Source organism: Salminus brasiliensis, chromosome 17 (assembly GCF_030463535.1).
Source record: "Salminus brasiliensis chromosome 17, fSalBra1.hap2, whole genome shotgun sequence".
NCBI lineage: Eukaryota > Metazoa > Chordata > Actinopteri > Characiformes > Bryconidae > Salminus > Salminus brasiliensis.
In genome coordinates this window covers 8,722,779-8,744,217 of record NC_132894.1, presented here as the reverse complement: position 1 = coordinate 8,744,217, position 21,439 = coordinate 8,722,779, and the positions used below count along the sequence as shown (strand labels likewise).

General features: G+C 43.0%; 1 protein-coding gene across 1 annotated transcript in view; it reads right to left on the bottom strand.

Annotated features, from left to right (window-relative positions):
• The window catches only part of ssbp4 (single stranded DNA binding protein 4), an 83,815-nt gene that overhangs the window by 40,498 nt on the left and 21,878 nt on the right, over nucleotides 1-21,439 (bottom strand). The window contains exon 4 of the mRNA XM_072660010.1: nucleotides 18,492-18,576. Coding sequence (XP_072516111.1) covers nucleotides 18,492-18,576 — 85 coding nt within the window. The remainder of the gene's footprint in view (nucleotides 1-18,491; nucleotides 18,577-21,439) is intronic.

Below are 21,439 nucleotides of genomic sequence, written 5' to 3'. Positions count from 1 at the left end.
GGTATAAAATGAGGCAGAAAGCATCGCATTTTGGGACTGAATGAGATAAAGAGAGCTATTACAGCAGCACTGAGGATGACAAATGAATGAATGACAAAAAGAATGAATGATGGCGGTGCTCAGAGTCTGACCGATATGATCCTTCTGTGATATCGATGCCGGTACAGAATTTATGGAGATAAAAATGACATTAGGCGATAATGCTAAACAGTGTAATCTAATGCAAAACAGTGCTTTACTAACTGATATGAATGTCAGCATGGATGCAGGGATGTCTAATGGGTGGGTAGATGGCGCTCTCTTCCCTCATCACTCTTAAAGCGCTGTTGGCCGGCACAGGCTTCCGTTAGCTGGTGTGGTGGAGCCGAGGACCCAGCGCTTTCCTCCGAGCATGTTGGCTGCCTGGCATTGCGTTATCTTTGCATATCAAAGGAGACATGCATTAAGTCCATTAAGTATAGCTAGTACTAGGGGGAGTTGCGAACGGGTGGGGTAATCGGCAGTACCAAATTGGGGGAAAAAAATGACAATTGTATTTATTTTATTATTATTATTATTATTTAAATTACTGTTTTTTGCTTAATAATTACTTAAACCCCTTTCTGCTGAACCCTGAGTAGCAACAGGCCTGTGGGAACAGTTAGCTTGGTGGTCTCTATATTGTCTTGATTATAATATATCCAGCCGCTATATATTGGACCTTTATCGGTGTGATTTTGAAAAATATCAATATTAATATTTTATGACCAAATACAGAATTTAAGAAGATAAAACTACAGATAATTGATAATACCATGCAGTGTAATGTAATTTGGTCAAAAATCTAACTGATCATTTTAGCTTTAGTGAATCAGCTTTAGCGATTCGGCTGTCAGCAATGTTAGCTGATATTATCAGCCCTAGTTTAAACAATGGACACAGCAAAATCAAATCTTTTCACAAATTCACTACACAATAGACGTATACATTACATGTACATGTACATCAAATATTTCTTAATGTAAATTAATAATCCCAAATTAGAAAAGCATTAGACTAACTTTCTTCTCTCCATATCTCCATGTGACCATAACCAGCTCAGTCAACTCTCTCTCTCACATACACAAACAAAACATACACACAGGCAGGCAAACACACACACACACACACACACATACACAGAGTTAGCATATCACGTGTGAACACTTGCGTAGGCTGTCTGGATGTGTGCTTAAGCGTGACAGGAGAAATGGAGTTAACAGGTAGAGCCCCCTCAATCCCAGCACACTGAGCGATCCCTCAGAGCTGCCTGCAGGAAGTGGGAGGACATCCTGTGAGAAAAGGCACTGATATACGACTGGGGCACTTTAAAAAAGAAAGGTGATGGACGCCTCGTAACACCAATAAAAACCCTCAGGGGGTACGAACCTGGGGGGTACTGAAAAGAACAAAGGGGTAGATGAAGCGGTAGGCTAGGCCAGCAGGAGTGTTCGGCAGACTTTGCCTGTATGACCTAAAATCGTGAGGTGCTTCCTTCTGCAAGGTTGAGCGCAGCTTTACTAAAGAGTCACCTAAATGAAGTCTGGGGTAGGTGTCTTTCTGGAGTTCGGCACCCCTGTACAAATCAGGGATGACATAAGAAAATCTTGTAACTGCCAAATGTTATACACTTTTATTGCATAGATTTTATCATATATTATATAAAAAAATATGTAATACATGATGCTCCCCTTATTGTTGGATGCACTTAAAAATTCAGGGTTTCTTATAGCAGTAACAAAGAGCCTTGACGGCTTGACGAAGCATACCAATGAGGAAGGAACGGAGGTTGCATGATTCTATTTGGTGTCTAGTGTCTATCACTCTCTCACTCTTAGCAATGTTAGCATCTTTAAAAAGTAGATGTTCCAAACAACTAGCACCCCAGGAACATCTACAAGAACCTTCACAAATGCTCCCAGTCTCTGAGGGCACCTCAACGACTGTGTTCTCCACTCACTGAAGCTCAGTTCCGTCACGGCAGTGAAGTACTGTTCATAGTTGCTAACAGTTTGTTCAGAGTCTGTCTGTCCTTTGTTCCACAACAGCCTTCAGGGAATCCAGCTTGGGTCCTAAAACAGAGCTCGGCTTCTGGATCAGTTTGTTGAGTCTGTTTGCAGCTCTTGTTGTGATGCCATTGAGCCTGAGCTGGCTCCGACCCAACGAAGCTAAGTGCTGGTGTCAAGAACTCTAAAGATTTGAGCAGATGCAGCCATAAACTGCTTCTCACCTTACTAATGCCCAGCAAACCATTATCACCCCTCCTCGCCAAGCAAAATTTCCAAACGGCTCAACAGCTACTTGTTGAACCCACTTCAGTCGGCGCTGGCTGTCGAGAACCACACAAATAATTCTGCAGTAGGCCCCACCGCTTCAGACTGTTGCCATTTTGACAATCTTTGACATTGCAGATTTACAGGGGTTTAAAATAGCGATTACTCAAATGTAGACACTCCACAACGTAGAAAAGACAAACCGCACGAGCTGCCTGACAGATAACCCAGCGGAGACCGGGAGCACAATAATCCGAGTTCGTCAATGGAGCTTTAGCAGACGGTCTGTCTTACCTGATGGCGGGGAATATTTATGTCTTTGTTCCACCTTGTGATTTGCTCCCTGATGAAGGCCAGACTACGCTACAAGACAATGGTGCACTGTTTGTCTTTGTAAAGAGCAGAGGCAGCTCATAACTGTTCTCTGCTAGGAATTTCCGCTCTACTTTTTTCAGCGTTTTTATCACTTTTTTACCATTGAATGTTTTTTACATTTATATAAAAGACGATGCCTTTTATTCCTTTACTTCAAAAACTGCTCAGCTTTTAAAAAATTGACAGTTTAAGCAACTTTTTGATGAATTGGTCAAATGTATATCATTTTTGATCAGTCAAGACAAGAGCCATCTGTCCCTAAGTTCATTTCGTCTCCGTATTTGTGCATGTTCTCTGAAAGCTTACAGATACGGGCAGAACAGAGCAGTACCACTGGAAATCACAGGGAACTGTGGGGGCAGTGTAGCCAAGTCAAGTGAAACATGACCACTGTCATATGGAGACCACGAAGAAGAAACTCGTACGTGGTAAGTACATTTTCACGACCTCCATGTTTGTTTTAGTCAGGAACCTCTGAGCCCGAACCGCCCTCTAGTGAATGTATTGCTTAACATCCATGCCAACATAAAGGATGCACAGAAGGATGTGGGCAATGGAGGTCAGAGCGTTTTTACATCGTTTTACATCGTTCATATCATATGAACCCAGAATTGAAGTGTTACTGGTTCAAAACTCTTCACAGCTGTCTTTAAAACATTTCGCCCTCAAATTTCCAGCCTGTGACCCCACTCTGACCGGAACAATCGCATGCGAAACGGAACCCAATCCCGGCACAGTTGTTGATTCAGGAGTGAAGTGCTGGAAGAGCGCTGCTTGGTCCTCATAAGCCTCTGACCTCCAGCATATGTCCCTTCTCTCTGATGGAGACCATTACAGCGAGTGACCGCACGGCAAACAAAGACGAATGATGAGAGTGGGCTCAGCACGCAGCACGTAGCCCCTGATCACCGAGACCCCCGTTCAACATTATTGATCCATTTTAGAACCAAAGTAGCAGGCCAAGGGAACTTAACACTGCTGATCAATGCTGCTTAACACATTACTGAGCAACCACTGCTTCTTCAGACGTCAGAATCTGCACAGACTGAATTGACGCAGGAGGACCTTCTTTAACTGACTGGCAGTGTATCGGTTGTTGATGGTCATTCTTGTCAGTGCTGACCATCCTTTGCCTCTTTTTGTCGTAATTAACTGCATAATTAATGATGTAATTACGATCAAAAAGTGATAAAAAATTAGGGTAAAAACTCTCAACATCTAACTGATTAAAAACAATTAAAGGTAGAAAGTCCAGACTTGTAAAGTGTGTGTGTGTGTATGCGAGTACTCATGGACTTGTATTTGGGAGGGAGGGGAGGGGGTTAACACCCTCCAAGTCCCAAAGCTCACTTGTATTTTGCATACACCGCACAGTGTTACCATGGTGACTAGGCCCAATGCTAGGCCCTGACCCATGAGGCCCATCTAGCCAGCATGTGTGTGTGTGTACGTATGACGCATTATATTTGATTGTACTCTACTGAGGTACGTGTCTGGGTATCTGGGGACTCGAGCAGACTATATTTTTATAAGCCAGATTTCTAAACTGTAAATTACATGTAAACTTTAAGGTTTGCTATTTCTGTGTTGTACAGTATAGAATGACATCATTATCACTACTTTACGATGTAAAAACTTTCTGATTTCTGGTCATTTTTTGCTTTACAGCATTTTGTCACTCAGACAAAAGCCTTTCTCAGAAACAACAACTTTAAAGGAGAAGGGAAAAAAATCCTGAAAATTTAAATGGAAGGCAATGTAATTTTTTCCTCATTATGGGGCATTCTGGAGCATTTCTATTGGTCCATTCATCATGAAATTTCAACACAATGTTTAAAAAAAACAACAATCAGATTTTAAATTACGTTAAAGCAAAAAAATGTAGTATCTGAAATGCTACATTTGTTTGGGTGTGTGGCGTCTATGCAAATGTGAATTCAGCCAAATATGCAACCATTAGCATGTGCATGTGTGGCTGAACACATGATGGGGGAAAGAGTGAGAGGGTGAGTGCGAGAGAAAGTGAGTGAGAGTGAGAGTGAGAGTGAGAGAGAGAGAGAGAGAGAGAGAGAGAGAGTGACAGTGAGAGAGAGACACAGAGAATGAGCTTTCTGTTTCTCAGCTCAGCAGAATCTCATTAATTCAGAAATGGAAATCATTTTTGCAAGGAGCAAGGGAGAGATGGAGGGAGAGGGAAGGGGGGGAGGGAAAAGGGGAGAAAGACAGAGAGAGATAGAGAGAGGGAGAAAGTGAGAGAGAGAGAGAGAAAGAGAGAGAGAGAGAGAGAGAGAGAGTAAAGTCGGATATACAGTGAAAGTCAATCTTTTTCTTTTGTTTTCTTATCAAGAGTGTCCACACTTTTCACGGCTGGTCGGAATGGTGGGTAATTATTTTTGAGCTTCCAAACGACGCCGCGTCCAGACAAAGCCTGGTCTCGTAATGGAAAGCACGGAATATGCCCCTTCAGATTATATAAACGCGATGCTTCGCAAAGCAGAACTGATACAGCATCACCTTGGTTATAATAATTTCACACCCATCTGAGGGTCACGACACACTTTCAGATACATCCTGACATTAAAAGCATAATGGCAGTGAAAGCAGCCAAAGCGTTCTCAGGTACAATGCGGTCATGCGACTGAAAATTCCCAGTCTGTCGTTCTGCAGTTAATCCACTGTTATTCGTTTAAAACAAATAAACAAATAAATAAGTAAGTAAACAATAACCGATTCCATTGAATTTAGGCAAAGCCACCAATTTAACTATTGATAATTCGCTAAATAAACCGTCGCCCAGGAAGCTGTGCGTTTCAGCCCCAGTCACGCCAATGTTTTGACACAGAGCCTAGCGTATACAGTTGCTGAATAATCAGATTTGGCAGTCACAGGCCCAAACTAATTAGCCCAATTAAACGCTATTTGCGGGCCAGTCAAACCCTGTATTTTGGGCGGGCACCTCCTATGCACGGTGCCATTTAGTCCCCGATAAACATTTACTCTGCGGCTTCCAGCATGCAGCCCCTCACAATGAATTAACAAACAAATTACAGAGGGGAAATGCGTAAAAGTGAGGCAGAAAAGGAAAGAGAAAGGAACTGGCTCAGGATATCAGTTCAGCTTCTTCTGTTAACTGTGAGTCAGCATATCTTACACACCATCAGCAGAGCAGAGTGGGAAAACCATAACTTCACCAAACTGAACGATTTTCTCAAAAAAAGCAAGCAAATATGACTGTGAGCTGTTTGTATGTACACTATATGGACAAAAGTATTGGGACACCTACACAATACACCTACAGGAGCTTTTACGACAACCCATTTTAAATCCAAAGCCTTTAATATGTAGTTGGACCCCCTTTGCAGCTCTAACAGCAGGTTTGGCGCTCTGCAGTTATTGAGTCAGCAGAGCTTTGGAGAGTTTTCTGCGATCGGGGACACCGCTCTGTAACTTTACGTGGTCCCCCACTTCGTGGCTGAGTTGCTGTGGTTGCTTAACCACTCACAGTTGATTGTGGAGTATCTAGGCGGGAAGACATTTTACCAACTAACTAGTTGTTGCAGCGGTGGCTCCTATTCCAGTACCACACTGGAAATCACTGAGCTCTTTTTCTTTCACTGTGTAAAGGCAAACTGCATGGCTAGGTGCTTGATTTTATACACCTGTGGCAATGGGACTGAATGGAAGACCTAAATTCAATTATTCAGAGGTGTCTCCCAATCTATATTTCGTATATATGCAATTAACTGCATTTTTCTTCTACCCTCAGATTTGACATTATATTAATAACATTACAGGAGAAGGACACAAACTTCTCAACTTTCATTGGAAAGCAATGTAAAAAGATGTTATTCCAAGTCATTTGGAGCATTTGTATTGGTCCATTCATAAAAAATGGAAAATCTGATACAATGTAAAGAACAACCGCCAGATTCACATCATATCAAAAAGGGAAAAACAACAAAAAAACATAATTTTGTGTGTGACACTGATATGGTAGATCATTTGTACAGTTTCTTCTTCTTTTATTATTATTAACTCTTAAACATTTAAACATTTGTTTTTACATCCATACATTGTAAATGTACCAGTGCTATTGGTCCAAAATACATAATTTTTGTTTAATAATTCAGAAAACTATGCATGGGACAATATTTTTAAAATAACAAAACATACCTTATATGTATTTATATAAAAAGCTATATAAAATATTGCCCCCAAAGTGCACATCTCTCCCTCATGCTCCAATCCAATATGCATGTAAATAAATAAATACAGGAATAAATAAATGGCAGGAGAGATGAATAAATGAAAGATCCTCCTCCCTTGAGGCCGGGCCAGAGCTGTGCCTTTTAGTGCAGCCTCCACCTCTCCTCTGACAATATGGAGCGGCCTCTAATCTGGCCACCCATTCCTGGGATTACAAGCTCTCCACCATCAGCCCGGCCGCCATGGCCCCCCAAAAACCAGGTCAGCTGCTCGTCCCTCCCGCTTCCTCCCCAGCCTCAGATTTCTGTTATGACAGCAGATAAGCGAGCAGCCTTTGCATGCAGTGGAGCCATCACAGCCAACATGATGACACACGACTTGTAATGTACACACACTACACTGTAACCTAACACTCAGACTACATGTACATAAGAAAATCTCACAACTCCTTTTTTTTACTATGAAGCCATTAAAAAAAACACCAGCTGTTCTCTTTAAATGAATCAGTTTGGACAGTCAATAAAAGCTTTTTTATGACAGCAACAACATACAATTTCACATGTCCACCAGGCTGCTACAGGTCTCATACTGCCCTGTATTTAAAACTGTTAATAGTAACAGAATACAGTGTCCAGTTCAGTTCAGAAAGCCTTACTACACACCCCAAACACCCAAAGGTCAAAGGTACAGGAATTCCAGCAAGAAACTGAACAGGTTATTCATAGATAGGCTAGTTCTGGACTAAATTACACAGCCAGAAGAGCTTAACCTGTGTCCAGGAAACTGGCCCAGCGAGACGCCTTTGTGTGTCATTGTGTTTGAGATTGGTTGCAGAACTGTCCTCGGAAGAAAACACTGTCATTAAGCCGCCATCTAAAGCCAAAGAACTCTGAAGAGACATGTGTATGCTGGGGTGTGAGATGTTGTGGATTCAGAGCTTCCAGGACATTCATTGCTGTAGCATGGACCACTAGCTAAGTGTTCACTAATTGTGCCAATATATTTATGCATATATACACACATTTTTATTTATGTATGTATATATATATATATATATATATATACATATATATATATATATATATATATATATATATATATATATATATATATATATATATATATATATATATTTATATTTATCTATATATTTGTAAGAAAAAAAATGAAACAAGAAAGGATGAATAAACGTGGCGAGAGAGGGAAGGAATCAATGAAAAAGAAAAAAAAGCTGTGAAGCTTGAAGAACTGCTCAGAACTGCTCAACAACACGAAGGAAGGTAAATAAAGACAGGAATATTTGTGTGTGGACACCTTAAATGTGGGGGACATTTGAAGCCCCTTGTAATCAGCTAAGCACTGTCATTGCTTGATATAGTGGCGTACAGTGGTGCCAAGGTAAGAGGGAACCAGGTGCAAACACAGCCTCAGAGGCAATCCACAGATCAGTGGGGAGCTGTTTTGCCTTTCAGTGAAAGCCTCTGGAAGCACATGGTATAAAAATAATAATTACTCGGCATTAAATTCACTGTCTGTAAATATACCCAGGGTAGCTGTAAAGCAATGAGGACGGGGAGATGAGTGTGCGGGGGGAGGGGTGTGGGGGATGTTGAAGAGAGCGCAAGTGTAAAATGAAGAACATTAACTACAAAATGCCCCAGTACTACAGTACTACAGTACTACAGCCCCGATTCCAAAAATACTCACATAATAATCACTCAAAGTATTAAAATAAGTGAAGAAACCTGGAGGACATAGCAAGCAAATGTAACTCACACACATATATATCCATCACCATCATCGTAAAAACATCTGATCCAAGTGCTAGGATGACCAAAAAAAAGACACTGGGGACACATGAGCATCCAGGACTTATTTGTTTAAAAACACATCAGCTTACCATGCAAAGGTCAAAGGTTCGGTGTATTTGAAATTAGACAGACATCTCATTTGAGATCCCTCCTTAACAATTATTGTAAATAGAGGCAAATCAAATATAAGATGTGTATTGCTTGGGCCCCCGTGATTGCCATTTGCAATGTAATTTACAGATGATCCCTTAGCTCTCGTAGAGATTATGGTGTTCCACACAAATCAAAGTGTTCTACATCAATTTTGGACAAAAATGGGAATAAAACGTGCCACCTGATTGATAATTAGTGGTAATTGATGTCAGGGGTTCCCCCAATTTGATCTGAGTACCTTAAAGCTGAATATCAGCCAATCCGATCTTTACTGGGTCCAGTGGATCTACAGCCCCACCCCTAGATCACCTCTAAATCCAGACCCACAGAAATGTTTGCCAAGTTTGTGTGGTTTCTGGACGGTGTGAAACAAAAGATAAACAGTTACTATTCACACAATTTCATAATTACATTTAAACACAATCAATGTCTTCTAAGGGTTCAACCGTGAGGAGTGTAAAGACATCTCAGTCGAGTAAGTTTTCTCACTCTCATTGAAAGGATGGGCGTTCCTGTTGACACTTGAGCCCAATGAGAGTTTTAAAGAGCACCCACACAAACACCCGATATTGAAAGTGGCAGGTTTATTTTCATTGCCCAGCTGGTACTTGAGAGCATTGCAGCACAGCCTAGCACGCTCCTCTCTGGCAGAGCAGAAGCAAATGGCCTAGCAGCAGCAGACGTACCAAGTGCCAGCCACACAGCCTGCCAGCGTAACACTGCCAACACACCACAGCTGCCCACACTACAAAGAGAGAGAGAGGGAGGGAGAGAGAGGGAGACTAGGAAAGTTTATGTTTTGGTTTTATGAACCAGAAGAACATACTGAAGTCTTCCTGTTTGCACGGTCCCAGGAATGGCGTTTGTCTTCCTAAAAAACAAACGAAAGGTCTGCTATGTCATCCCGCTGGAATTCCCTCATCATTCCTGACGGCTGTCATTCCCGTCTTAATGAACAGCAATCACATTCTTCTTCTCCCGGAGCACTTCACTTCAGTTCTTCTACTCGCCATCGCAGGCCGGCAGGTGGGAGGCGTCCAGGGCTTTACCCCGCGTCAGGGTGAGCTCGACACAGCGAAGCACTTCAAAATACGCACGCTACATCCTCTGCTCTCTCCGCAGCCGAAAGTGCGCAGTAATTGTGCCACAAAAAGAAAACGTCGCGCGTGAAACACAGCCTGCGGAAAGTAGCCTGAAAAGCAGACGCAGCAGCATTATTTGAGTAATGGCAGTAATTTATGCCAATTTCTGGAGGCAGCAGGATTTTTCACAATGGTTTCTGCTCGTGTCTGGACCGGGGCCGCCCAGCCAACTTCAAAGCAGCAGGGGAGTTCAGATCAAACAGCATCAGTGAAAGGGGCTTGTAATTGTGTGGATTCTGACAGGATGGCAAGTCCATGGTTACACCTCAACCAGAGATGATGACCCCACTAGCTGACACCACTCTTCCGTGCGATCTCCCTCACGTGGGGCACCAATTATTCATTTGATCACTCTGACTGAGTTTATGAGAGCAGAAACAGTACTTAAGGAACGTCCTGGTATTTCATATTTACAAAATGCTTCCAGCTGGGTTCTGAACAAAGCAACCTGCTCGTGTCTGACCTTCACAATTTGTAATTAGCCATGATGGATGTGTAGATAGTATGCTGAAGCAGCCAGATTGTTTATATTTTCGGGATGACTCTGAATAAAGCAACCAGAAATGAAAGCGTAAACCTGTCCGACCCAAGGCCATCATAAATTAGCCAACCAATAACCAAACGTTTAATATTCAGAGGAGAGAATTTACAAATTTACAGCGATTTTCTGCAGTCATGGAATTTCACCATGCAGAAACACCAGCAAACAAGGAGCCGTCCTCATAGGAGAAGGATTTTAGCCATGCAGGCGTCAGGTTGAAGCAGTCATGGGACAAAATGAACCGATCATGCAACACCACACGTGGTGCTGGGACACCACCGATTTCGGGAGGACCAGGGATGGGTTTTCCGGGCCGCTCCCGGACTTGACAGCAGCTTTCACACTCTCAGAGCCTGTTTGGTTTACACTCGGCATTAACGTACGGATCACATTCAGATTTCACTTGTGTGCATTAAAAAGGTCAGGGGTAAACGTCCCACATTTACTACAAGTATAAACGGAATGCGTTTTCTGTCATCGAATTCCCGCAGGCAAGCAGAAACGGAAATCTGCTTGGTGTTGTTGTGTTTTTTATCAAAAATCTGATCTCATCTGGCCAGGCTGGGGATACAATTTAATGACAAGTGTTATCAGAATCCAGTCAAAGTAGATCCATATCTAGGCCCTCAGAGAAAGTGCTCCAGGGTCTGTGAAAAAACGCTAGTGTGAAAACACCCTTAGGGTGCTTTCACACTCACATTGTTCGGGCTGGACCTTTGGGCTTTTCAGTTTGCTAGCAGGTGTGAAGTGTGCCTCAGACCAAAGGACCAAAATTTGGTCCAGTCTTAAGCTGGATCAAACTGTACCAAGGTTTGGTTGGTTTGCAGTGTCATTTTTTTGGATGGCTCAGACTTTCGGACCAGTACAGGAAGTTGAGGCAGGCTTTCATCACCCATTAAACAATAGAAGAAGTAAAAAAAAACGGGAAAGTAAAAAAAAAAAAAAAAGAGCGGCGGGAGCATATGGGGACCATTATATCTGTTGGCGATGTCGTAATTGTTGCATGATGTGCGAATTGGAACTAGTCTCGAGTTCTGCACTTGAACATGGTTCAGTTGGTAGAAATGCCATCATTTTAGAAGTTCAGTGGAAACCAAATGAATCTGTTCATGCCTTTTTTTCTGGGAAAGGCGACCCATCATATTGACAACACGCTGACGTCAGACCCATAGTTTTCTAAAAACCAACCAATGTAAAGGGAGTATAGGGAGACACATCCCACAAAGGTGATGACAACAGGGTCTGGCACGTTCCATAACCTCCTCACCGCACCTCAGTCAACCCTCCCACCATGCCAACAGTGTTTTCCGTAGTAATATAGAAAATCAGTATTTGTGAAGAACACCAGCCAAACAATAGTATAACGCTTTCTCAGTGTTAAGCACATGTGGTACTGGCACGTTCGCATCTTAGGACTATTATCATGCAAACAATTAAACAGTCGGCTTCAAGCAAATGACATGTTTTATTTAGCATACCCACAAAGGGGCACTCCTCTGGCATTCCGATCACGTTTCACATCAACACAAACACAGATAAACAAACAAAACATATTTTACCACCAAACAGAGCAGACGGCAAGGAGCACCCATAGGAGTACATGGGTGGAGGGAGGGAGAGTGTAGAAAAGTGACAGGAAGAAGTGAACATACAGGAGCAAAGCACATATTTCAGACTGGCACAGAGAGAGAGAGAGAGAGAGAGAGAGAGAGAGAGAGAGAGAGAGAGAGGATATTATACAATACATGTGAAGAGGAAATAAAAACCAGCCAGGTGAAACAGAAAAAAAGCACAGGGTGGGAAAGAGAGAATGCGACCATACATGTGTTACAAAAGTCTTCAAAGCCTCTTCTGAAACCACGACCACCTGGAACGACTAAAAACAAAAGCAGCGAAACACTACGGGTGATTCGCATTCACTTTCCCTTCTGAAACGCTCCGGTCGTCCGACCACCTGTTCTCCGACTAGCCAGCCCTGTGCGCAGCCCGCAAACCAAGCCACTAAATACACAGTCATCTGGCGCACTCCCATCCACTTCAGGTTTACTACCTCATAAGCTTGTCATCAAGGAACACCTGTGTCCTCTGTATACTCAATAACACTGAGACAACAAGCGACATACATGCCAGCTTTAATGGATGCTACTTTGGTTGCCCGTTTAGACCCCACTCAAGTGCTGGAGGGAGAAGCAGATGAGTTCTGGCCGGGGTTTTCATTTTGCACCAAGAGAATGTTTCAGAAGACATGCTTTAGACTGCGGGATGGACTATACACGCCTACAAATAAAGGTCCTTCAGATGGTTCTTTACCAATTTAAAGGTTCTTCACACTCACACACCTCTCTTTCAAACATGGTTCTTTAGATTCTTCCTAGATTCATTCTTTAGATTCTTTCTAGATCCTGCCCATAGAGGGATGTTATGTTGATGAGGTTTGTATAATGATCTTATGGTCTCCTTATTGTCTCTGGACAAGCAGGCAGTTAGACAGCTGTGGGATCATGTACATTTCTGTATCCAACAAACAAAAGAAAGGTGCATTTACTCAGACCTGTGTCCTTTTTTAGTGTAATTTCACAGCTCTAGAGTGGCCCTACAGTCTAACTGCTGCTCATTAAGTGTGGAAGATAATAAATTCAAAATCCAGCAAAGGGCTCAGCACTCTATTGTTCTAACCTAAGGATGGAAATAAACAGTAAGCGAATTAAAGGGACTAAACATCTTTCAACTATTTCATTTATTTCACCCACAGCTCATTTGTTAATGTTTTTAAGGCTCGGCTCAAACTGTATTGTTGACCAAACTGAGATACAGAGTTAAAAATGTGAGAGAGGAAAACTCATTTAGCTCACAATCTCTAATGTACACTATAGGTCCAAATGTTTGTGGACACCCCTTCTAATGAATGCATTCAGCTACTTGAAGTTGCATTCATTGCTGACATAGATGTGCCATTGCACACACACACATATACACACAGCTTGTCTAGTCCCTGTAGAGAAGTATTGCCAAGAGAATAGGACTCTCTGGAGCAGATAAACATGAACCTATTGGCACCATGTCTAATGCCAGGCATAGGCTAGAGGGACATAAAGCCCCCAAGCATGTGGAGCTATGAAGTAGTGGGACAGTGTTCTCTGAAATGATTGTTGATGCTCCATTTAGTACTTTTGGGATGAGCTGGGGAGTTGGGGATGGATGAGGTGGGGTTGTGATCATTCAACATCCGACCTCACTCACGCTCCTGATGCTGAATGCAATAAAGTCCTCACAGCAATGCTCCAGAATTGAGTAGAAAGCCTTCTATGGACAGTAGAGACCGTTACTCAAAAGCAAAAGCAGGATAAACTCATTTTTTAATACCTTTGATTTTGGAAGAAACCAGTAATGAGCAGGTGTCCCAATACTTTTGTCCATTTAGTTTCAATGACATGAAGAATAGAAATTATTTGCAAGCATCTTCCGACCTACTTTACAGGTTCATGCCAATCATGTGCACCTGTTCCTACATCTGAAGCGTTTTTTGATACACAGCAAACCGTTTCACACCATCCTGTTGCTTTATTTTTAAGAAAGCCCAAGACGACACACACTGAAGCATTTTTCATTGCTTATGACACGCAAACCTGCTCACGAATTTAGGAAGGTTTCGCCAGTGGATGCCCACTGCATACACTCAGGCTTGTGGAAAAGCTCTGGCAGTACGCTGAAGCGAGGCAAGCTTGTGTGTCCCAGAGTCTGCGGCGAGCGGCGGGTACAGATGTCATATTAACATAAACTCCAGATGCTCACGTCGAGACCCCTGGATGCTGTTCAGAACAAAGAGAGCTTCGCTTCACTGGTCAAACTCTTCTGCCCTTATGCTAAGTCTTCAGTGCACGCTCGTCGCGTTGGACTCGGAGCAACCCACCGGGATGCGCTGCCCAGATGTGCTTTAAGATGCAATAAAAATGTCAGCGCTAACTTTTGTTAGCTATGCTAAGGTAATTCTACTCGACATTCTTACACTGTAGGCTGGGCTGAAAGGCGGGGGGGTGGGTGTTTGAGGGCATTTCGGCTGTACCAAGGCTGCCAGGCCCTCGGGTTCTGGGGGCCCAGCCAGAGCCCCAATCCCATAAAAATCCTCCGATTAGCTATAAACCATTCCCCAGATTTGAGGATTAGCACATTATATCCCATTATCTTTCCCAAACTGGAGGACCTCCGGAGCCTATTTTACAGGCCGGAGAGAGGGGGGGGGGGGTGTGCATGAAAGGGAGAAGGAACATGCATCCATGGAAAACTCTTGATTATTTCCAAAATCCATCAAGTCAAGACGACTGGCAGGTCAACAAAATTCCAGAGCAAAAAAAAAAGAAGCCTCCAGGTAAAAAAAGAATTTTATACACACACACAAACGTTTAATCCTTGGACCACAAAAACACCACCTGTGTGGAAGCTCTGAATGAAGAGGAGAAGAAGGCAATATTGCTGGAGTGAGAAGGTTTTGACTCATGGGATCCTGCTTGTTTTTCTGCCCCTGATCCACTGACACACTGGGGAATGGGCCCTGTTATCAGCCTAGCCTGAGATAGCAGGCTTGATGGGGCGGCCGGTCCGCAGGGACTCCGGGGCTGAAGTTAATCAGACAGAGAGAGGTCTGGAGCATCCTGGGGGACTCCAGCCTTCTCCTCCTCCTCCTTCACCCTCACCCCCACCCCATCCCAAACCATGGCTCATCACAACCTCCACGATAACACTCTTCACACAACATTAGCCCAGAGTCCACAAAAACACTCAAAATAGACAGAGGCTGTCCTCGGGTTCTCTCAGAACCACCCGGACACTGAATGAAGGCTGCATATAAATTGAATTAGCCTAAAAACAATCAGGATAGAGAAAACACTACTGATGGAACAGATTTGAGAGCAGGTATCAGCACTGGGCCAAATAGGGGTGAGCGATATGGCATGAATACAGTTTCAAAACACTTCAAGAAAGTTCAATATATTTTATTTAACCCAATGAAGCAGGACTTATTATGCTCTCTCTTTAAAGAGATGATGTTCAGTGTTCTAGAGGAACTGGTGAAATCTACACCCTTAAAAAGAGGGTTTTCTAGAGTTCTTTGGTAAAAGCAATGCTTCGTTATAGATTCATGACAAGAGTGAAGAATTAAGGATGCACCGAAATAAAAGTTTTGGCCAAAACCAGGACTGAACAAAATGAAACATTTGCCCGAAGACTAAAGGCCAAATATTAAACACAGTTTTCGCAGGTTTTCATTCACTGTGCCACTGCATAAATTAAAGAGCTTCAACATATTTCTGTCTTGCTTTTTAAAGAAAAAACAATTACAAAACTCAAACTCAACTGCTTTTTTATGCTACCATTTTCGGCAAAATAATTTCAGTTGCCAAAAATTCTGAGAATCCCTAATTTTAATTGCTTAAATCAACCTCTCTGCCTGGTAAATAGTTCCTTTTTACGATGAGACAGTCAGCTCGATATCGGCCCTAGATAACAGAATGTAAAAAAGAACTAATCTGATTTGATCCTGTACCAAATCTAACCTGAAATAGCACTTATGCGGTGCTGTTAGCTGTGCGGTTCCTCCTGGGGAGTAGTAAGGTGTTTGCGTCATTTACCGACTTTAATGCGCATTTTAATTCGAAGTGGTTCAATTCAATTTAACCCAATTTGAAACTTGCTAATTTTCAATTAAATGTAAAGATCAGAGTAATCCTCAAGATTTCCATATCAGCATTGGAAAGGAAAGTATTGTAAAGTGCCATCTCTGGGAAACCCTCATGCCCACTGCATATGTCCATGTAGAAAAGCTGCTGGCAAATCTCACTGCACTGTTCTCCACCTATAACCTCATGCAATCCACAAAGGCTGAAGCGTTCCACACATCGTCAGATGAACCTCACAGCGAAGAGAGAGCAGTTCTTAAGATGCATTTCACACCGAAAACAACTTCTCGGCTCAACCTGCCACAGGCGGATACACCCTGACCTTCTGAACCTCGCGGAGGTCAAAGGTCAAGGGAAACTAGTCATTAATCCTCTGACTGGAACTCAGGGGCAGGACATTTGAGCCTTTCTGTCTTGACCCAAGTCCCCGAGGTCTGGTAGAGCAGAGCGGAGACACAGTCTGCTTACAACACCCCAACACCCCAGCATACACACATGTACACGCACTCCCCAAACCTTTCAAACACGCAATCTAAGCAAACATCAAATATCACATCAACCATGAATATGGGTGTTCCACTTGCCACAGGAGGGGTCCTCCAATCTGACCATTCACAAGAATCCCAGGTGTCCACTGGGAGGCGAGTTAAAAATGATTAGGCATATAGATTAATTGAACACACGTCTGGTTTAATTAAGCATGGCGTTTAATTAACCATGTAATTAATCTTATAGTGGCAATACACACACACACACAGGGACGCACACACACAAAGTCAAATCTGTTGAAACTTTGGCAGTTAGCTGACATGGACTTCTAACTGTGTCTCACTGGCAAGCCCAGCAAATTAAATGTCTGAGGTAAGAATAGAATCATAATCCATTTCGAGTCTCAAGACAGAGCAGCCCAGGTGAGGCTCCGGAGTTAGCAGTTAGCACTAAATCTTAGCCACTTTATTATTCCGCGTGACACATAATCCACCTCTAGAGTGTATTCGTGAGGTTTTAACACTGTTAATGTGGTGGATAAAAGATACTCGCACAATTTATATGCAACGCTAAACTTCTGCCAAAGAAAACAGAGCAGGGGCGAAGGAGAATCCCCAAGCGCTCAGTGAACGGCAGATAGCAAAGCACTAACTCTCAAACCGCTGAGGGCTGAGTGGTTAGGCTGAGGAGGGGGTCAGCCTTTGCGGCAACATTAACATGGTCATTTGCACTCGGAAAGCTGCATAACCATACAGCGCTCTTTTGTGGGCATGGGGCGTTCAGGATGTCTCCACATATGCCTCCAGGTGGAAGCGACCGGCCGCTGCAGATGAAGGGGTGAGGGTGCTGGGAGGTCAGAGCGTTAACCCCTATGTTAGACTGTGGGTAGCCTGGGTGACCGAAATGAGACAGGGACCTTATCTATCCAGAACTTTACATGAGGCAGAAGTTGAAAGGCAGGCAAATAGGCCTACTTCTCTAAACCAGACATGAAAAGTACAAGTCCAACAATCCGAACAATCCCAATGCTAACTGGAATTTTACACAGACTACCAAGCAACTGTACTACATTCTAATCATACTACCAACCCTCATACTATCCCTTTGTTATAGTGTCTAGTAGTTAATAGTAAAGTAGTGTCAAGTAAAAGATGATGTTTCCTGAATTTCTCAGCAATTTTATCATTGGCAAATTCCCACCCACTAGATAGGGCACAACGCCACCAGAACTGGGAGGCTGAGTGGTAGAAATGCTTTCTCCAAGACAACCACATCTTCTCAAACTGCTGCTAACTGATCATAACTGGACAATTCAACACGCTTGCAGGAGAACACTAACTGCCGATTTTGTTAAGTCAGCTAACAAACACCAGCAATGTCCAGTGGTTATGGGCAGAGATACAAGACAATAAGCCCCCCTTTTGAACCCAGCTGTGCAGCTGGGCTGTAAATATGTGATCCTCCAATGATAGGCCCAACGATTCCAATCCGAACGTTTGAAAGAACCTGTTTCAAAGAGCTCCAAGCGAGTGGTGCAGAATCAAATTACACCACGCTTTTCATTTTTATTGACTTCTAAGGGTCAATAAAAGTGGCAATCACTGAAAATACTTGCACCTGGCTAAAATGACAAATACTAAGACACCCTAGTCAGGTCACTATTAGCTTCCATTCAATGGACGAGCCACCTACACCTACTACATAGCATAAATATAAGCCAACACAAACGGCCAGCAAGGTCAAGTAATACCTCAGGATTGAACCAATGCTACGACTTGTTCAGTGTTCAGATAATATAAGGGACTTACATAGTCGTGGAAAGCCTTGGCTTCGCTGGAATGTTCACATGTCTCCCGCCGATCCGGGGCCGCACAGTACAGATCCCAGAATACGCTGAAAAAAAGAAGACGCACACAGAAAGAAGTGAGCTGTACATTACTGCTGAAGTCATTTAACCTAATACAGATACTACAGGTCACCGCAGAAGATTCAGATACACCCGTAAAGATAAAGGGTCTTCAAATGGTTCTACTTTCAAAACATGTCTGTAATTGAGATATGTAAGTGTGAAGATGTTCTAAACTGGTAAAGAAATTTTACACCAAACGATGGTTCACACAATGACTCACACATCTTTATTAATAACATGCTCATTAATGGAACCAAAAATGGTTCTTCTATGACGTTGCTCGAAGAAATTGTGGTTGTTGTGTAGTTCGTGCTGTCAGGGCTTTTTTTTTTTTTACACCTGGGGTAGGCAACTGAGGGCTGGAGTCCGGCGCAGTTTGCTGATTTCCCTAAACCTGCCAATTAACAGATGAGTTGAATCAGGTGTGCTTAAGCAGGAACTCACCCCTCCAGGGCTGGAACTGCCCACTACTGTTCGATACAATATTGTCATTCAAAGAACCATTCTGTCACTGATCTTGGATCAGGTCTCCAGCCATATTTAGTTCTACACCCATAAGCCGCTGGGTCAGTCTTCTGACTCTTTTTGTCCAGTGCGACTCAAGAGCTTTCATTTAGCGTAGTTCATTTAGAATCGGCCACTCTCCTCGCGCTCCCCAGCCTGCCTGGTGCGCCCTGCAGGTGACTGATCAATTAAGCATGATATTTGTTAATTAAGGTACTACTGTGCTTAAAGGCTGTAGACGGGAGCAGGTTTCACTCCAAACGTGCCGTTAATTACTTCATTGAAATGAAATACCTGTTAAACAGGTCCGCGATAAATTGCTCTCACTCTCGCTCTTTAGACATTGATTTAATAGATGCTTCAGAAAAGCTGCTGAACCAGGAGCTCCAGAGAACGAGTCAGAGATGTTTCATCTCTCCAAGCAGCAGTTTTTTTTTTTTTTTTGGGAGAGACCATATGTCCTTTCTGCTGATGTGACAAAATTAGACCACTGTTCTTAATGCTGGGGAGGAGGGGGTGGGTTTACATTTGATGTGACAGACTGCAAAAAGGGCAAAAAAAACTGTAAGAGCTCACAGCAAAGCGACAGGTCGATCGGGCTAAGCAGGTTCATTTCGCCTCCGTTTCTTGCTGTTGAGTAGAAAGCGCCTGGCTTGTTTGTGTTTGTAAGCATGGCCAAAAGGACAACTCGTGACAGGTTCCATAAATCAAAGCCTGTGTTTATGAGCAGAATATGAAAGCAAGGTTAAACGACATTATGCTCATCAGACTACAAAACTGCAAAAGTGCCGAGCGGAAGAGCAGATGAGCAGCCGAAGCATTAAAGGTGCACAGGCCACAGATCTCTGTCGTGAACATGGAGATTCCATGGAGATGGAATAAAAAGATGGGCTAAATTAAGAAATAGAAAATAAATGTAAAAAATATATTGTAAAAAGAAGAGGCTCACGATATAAAGGCCAATAAACACAAATGTCATTCTAAATACTGAATGAATTCAGCTACTTGAAGTTGCATCCATTGCTGACGCAAAAAATGCAAATGCACACACACAGCTTGTCTAGTCCCTAAACCCACTGGCCCCATGCCTAATGCCAGGTGTGAGCTAGAAGGTTATAAAGCACCCTCAGCATTGAGCTGTACAGCAGTGGAGAACTGGGTTCTCTGGTATGATGAAATGTGCTCCAACATCCTGACATCACGAATGCTCTTGTTGCTCAGTGCAATCATATCCTCACAGCAATGCTCCAAAATGTACATGTTACACCCTTGATTTCAATGAATGAATGAGCAGGTGTGCCAATACCTTTGTCCATATAGCGTATTATTCACTGATAAATGGTTTTAATTAGCAGTCCAACATTCTAGTTACGTGCGATAATTTCATAATTTAGTTTACAATTGAATTCCTCATTTCCACTGCACCGAAATAGAGCATACCATAACACCAAGCCCCAAACTACGTAGAACCGCCGCTGCTACATCAATAATTGTTTGACCTAAACCCCTAAAGCTACATCCAGGGGTGAGCAACACCTCCAAAAGTGGTACAGAGGTGTTGGTTCTTTAAAAAAAAAAGGTCATGTGTACAGCCATGGAATCATGGCTGCCTGCCACTGACAATCAGACGCCGAATAACTAACCTAAACACAACATGACCCTGCAGGGTTGAGTGGGCTAACGCTGCTAGCCAACAACTCTAAAGAGCTTCGCATGGAGGTATTAGAGAGAAATACTGTAAGAAACATGTAGTCAGGTTCAACTGAGTGCATTCGTTCACCTTTGCAGTACATTTAGGAGATTACTGGACTTCAGCAGAGTCTCAGGGAACTGTTGGTTCTAACTGTTGGTTCTGCGTTCTGAAGCTTGCCTGTCTGCCTTCCCACCCCCTGGGTTAAACAATCCCTTTTGATTGCTTCTGGTTCTGATGGGTCTGCCTGTCTGCTTTCCCACCTCCAGGTGAAACAGGCCCTTTAACTTCGACCCTGGCTTCCTTCAAATCTCGGCTCAAAAAATCCTTCAAATCTTCGCCCCTCCATCCTGTTTTATATGTAAAGCGGCCTTGGGTTTGTGAAAAGCGCTATATAAATTGAACTTGAGCTGAATTTGAATTAATATTATTATTATTATTTTGATTGGTTCTGCTGCTGAGGTTGACTGTTTGTCTTTCCACCCACGGGGTTGAACAGACATTTTAATTGGTTCTGGTTCTGCTGAGTTTAAATGTCTGCCTAACAGGCCCCTTTGACTGGTTCCGCTGAGTTTGACTGTCTATATAGCCCCCTCTCAGTTAAATGGGCCCTTTTGATTGGTTTAAAGGTGCTCTCCAGCCCTTCAGCTGAA